Genomic DNA, 2210 nt, shown 5'->3' with positions numbered 1-2210 from the left:
AATAGTATCACAAGTCTGTCCAAGGATATTGAGTGTTCAGTGAGTACTCATTTGGACAGAGTCCTTGAGCGAAAGACCGGTTTAAAAAAGGCCCAGGACATCCAACGAGAGTACCGCGGTGTGATTGAAGAGAGAGTCATGAAACTTCTGCGTGACTTCAAAGACTGCAGCCTGTCTGATGACCAACTGAGAGAGGAGTTTGACAAAATGTGGGCTACCACTACGGCCAACGTACCCACAGTGAAAGAACAAGACATACCTGCCTACATTCTCACCCAACTGAGGAAAAATGTTCTCCATCAGAACGTGAATGAGAACTTCAGAAAGATTGAAAACCTCATGCACTTTGGAATGGGCCCGTTTAAGACCAGAAGCGACCATGTTGACTCCATCATGAAGAAATTTCAACATATGTACAAGGGCAATTTACAATTGTTTGCAGACAATGTCATCGCAACGTCTATTCAGTTTATCCTTGATAAAACGAAGTCCAATGGTGACTACCATGACTCTTTCACACGGGATCTGCTGCAGAGGATTGATGAATTGCTTGATCAAGGGTACAAGTGTCACCAAACCAATACTCAGTTTGAGATTGACCTCAAACTTCATATCTGTGGCATTGCCGCAAGAGAATTCCTCAAGATGCACCAACGATTCCTGTCAAACAATGACCCCCGAACGCAGCTGGAAAAGTACAAGCACCAATACTTGTCGGATTTTCTGGATTTATACAAAGACACTGATCACTGCCAACGCAAAGCAAACAATTTTGTCCAGCTTTGTATCAAGCCGGCCATTGAGGATTGTATCAACCGATCTTTGGGAATTGACATTGTCGATGAGATTTTGACAAGCAGTCATTCCATGACTTACAGTTCACGCTCGTGTTTCCAATACGACATTCAGAAAGAGTTACTGCTGAAAGATGACTTCAACAGTTTTGTCAAGTACATTTGTTCCTATGAAACATATGTGAAGGATCAGATCCTTGAACACATCTACCAAAAAATGGACCAAGACGGGTTATTGTGCAAATTGAAGAAGAAGAAGTTGGAGGATGTAGTTTGTAAGTTATTAAGTGCAATGGAGCAGGCCTCAAAAAAGTTGTCAGGTGATGACACAAACATTCTGAATCTCGTCAACCAAATGCGCAAATATCTGATTAAAGATATTGTCATATCAGAAGAGGCACAACAGCGCAGTCTGTTCCAGATCCAAACCACGTGCGATTCATTTACACAAAGCTTCATTGCAGCCTTGACTACATTAAAGGAAACACTCCTTGATGAATTTTCCAACACTGACGGCACAACCGAAACACTCAATAAACTTGCAACCAAACCGCAGAATGAGCTATTCAAGAGAATATTCGGATGTGGACAGCAATGTCCATTTTGTAAAGTTCCCTGCGAAGCAGGTGGCAAAGAACACAGCAAACATCATGCGGCTGTGCATCGACCACAGGGTCTTGGAAGATTCATGGATGATATCACAGAAGTCCTCGTTGAATCTCTGTGTACAACTGACGTGCAGAGTGATTGTAGATTTCAAAACACGGCAACACAAGGAAAGTCGGTTCAATACAAAGACTACGCAACCATCTATCCTGACTGGCACATTCCCCCAGACCCCACAATGGAAGCATCAGACTATTGGAAGTATGTCCTGGTACGCTACAATAAACAATTTGCGAAAAGGTATGAGGCCAAGCCGGCAAATGTTCCACAGACCTGGAAGAAAATCACAAAGGAGCAAGCACTGAAGGGCTTGAGAGACACTTTCAGCATTAAAGGAGATCATTTGCAGTCTGTAAATTTGTGAGGTCAAAAAATGATATGCAGTGTGCCCGCGTGGGGTAGACAAAAGAAGAGAAGAAAAGAGTTCAAAATATGTCAGTTTTGCTTATTGAAAATAAACATTGTCAAAAATGAATTTACCGTAACTGTATCATGAAATATTATTCGCCTGTCTATGGCGTTCCACATTATGCGTTTGGATTCAGCTAGCGGACTTCCATCAGACAAAAGTCATGTGGTTTGGTTGAAGAAGTGACATTTCCAGTCAATTTTACTTTCTTCCATCCATAGAAACCAGCCAACAGTACATCAACTGTTCTGCTTTCTAACTCACTCATGATGTTTGTACAAGTTTGTGGTATGTGTGTGCTGAAGTCTGTATTCTGCTCATAAGCCCCGTTCACACGGCAA

General features: G+C 42.1%; 1 protein-coding gene across 1 annotated transcript in view; it reads left to right on the top strand.

The window, feature by feature from the left end:
• LOC109529307 (interferon-induced very large GTPase 1-like) overlaps window positions 1–1935 on the top strand; it is a 2486-nt gene extending 551 nt beyond the window's left edge. Inside the window, exon 1 of the mRNA XM_019892635.1 lies at window positions 1–1935. This exon is cut by the window's left edge and continues 551 nt beyond it. Coding sequence (XP_019748194.1) covers window positions 1–1824 — 1824 coding nt within the window. The 3' untranslated portion in view covers window positions 1825–1935.
• The last annotated feature ends 275 nt before the right edge of the window (window positions 1936–2210 follow it).

This window comes from Hippocampus comes, unplaced genomic scaffold, assembly GCF_001891065.2.
Source record: "Hippocampus comes isolate QL1 unplaced genomic scaffold, H_comes_QL1_v1.1 scaffold198, whole genome shotgun sequence".
Classification (NCBI taxonomy): domain Eukaryota; kingdom Metazoa; phylum Chordata; class Actinopteri; order Syngnathiformes; family Syngnathidae; genus Hippocampus; species Hippocampus comes.
This window is presented reverse-complemented; position numbering and strand designations above follow the sequence as displayed.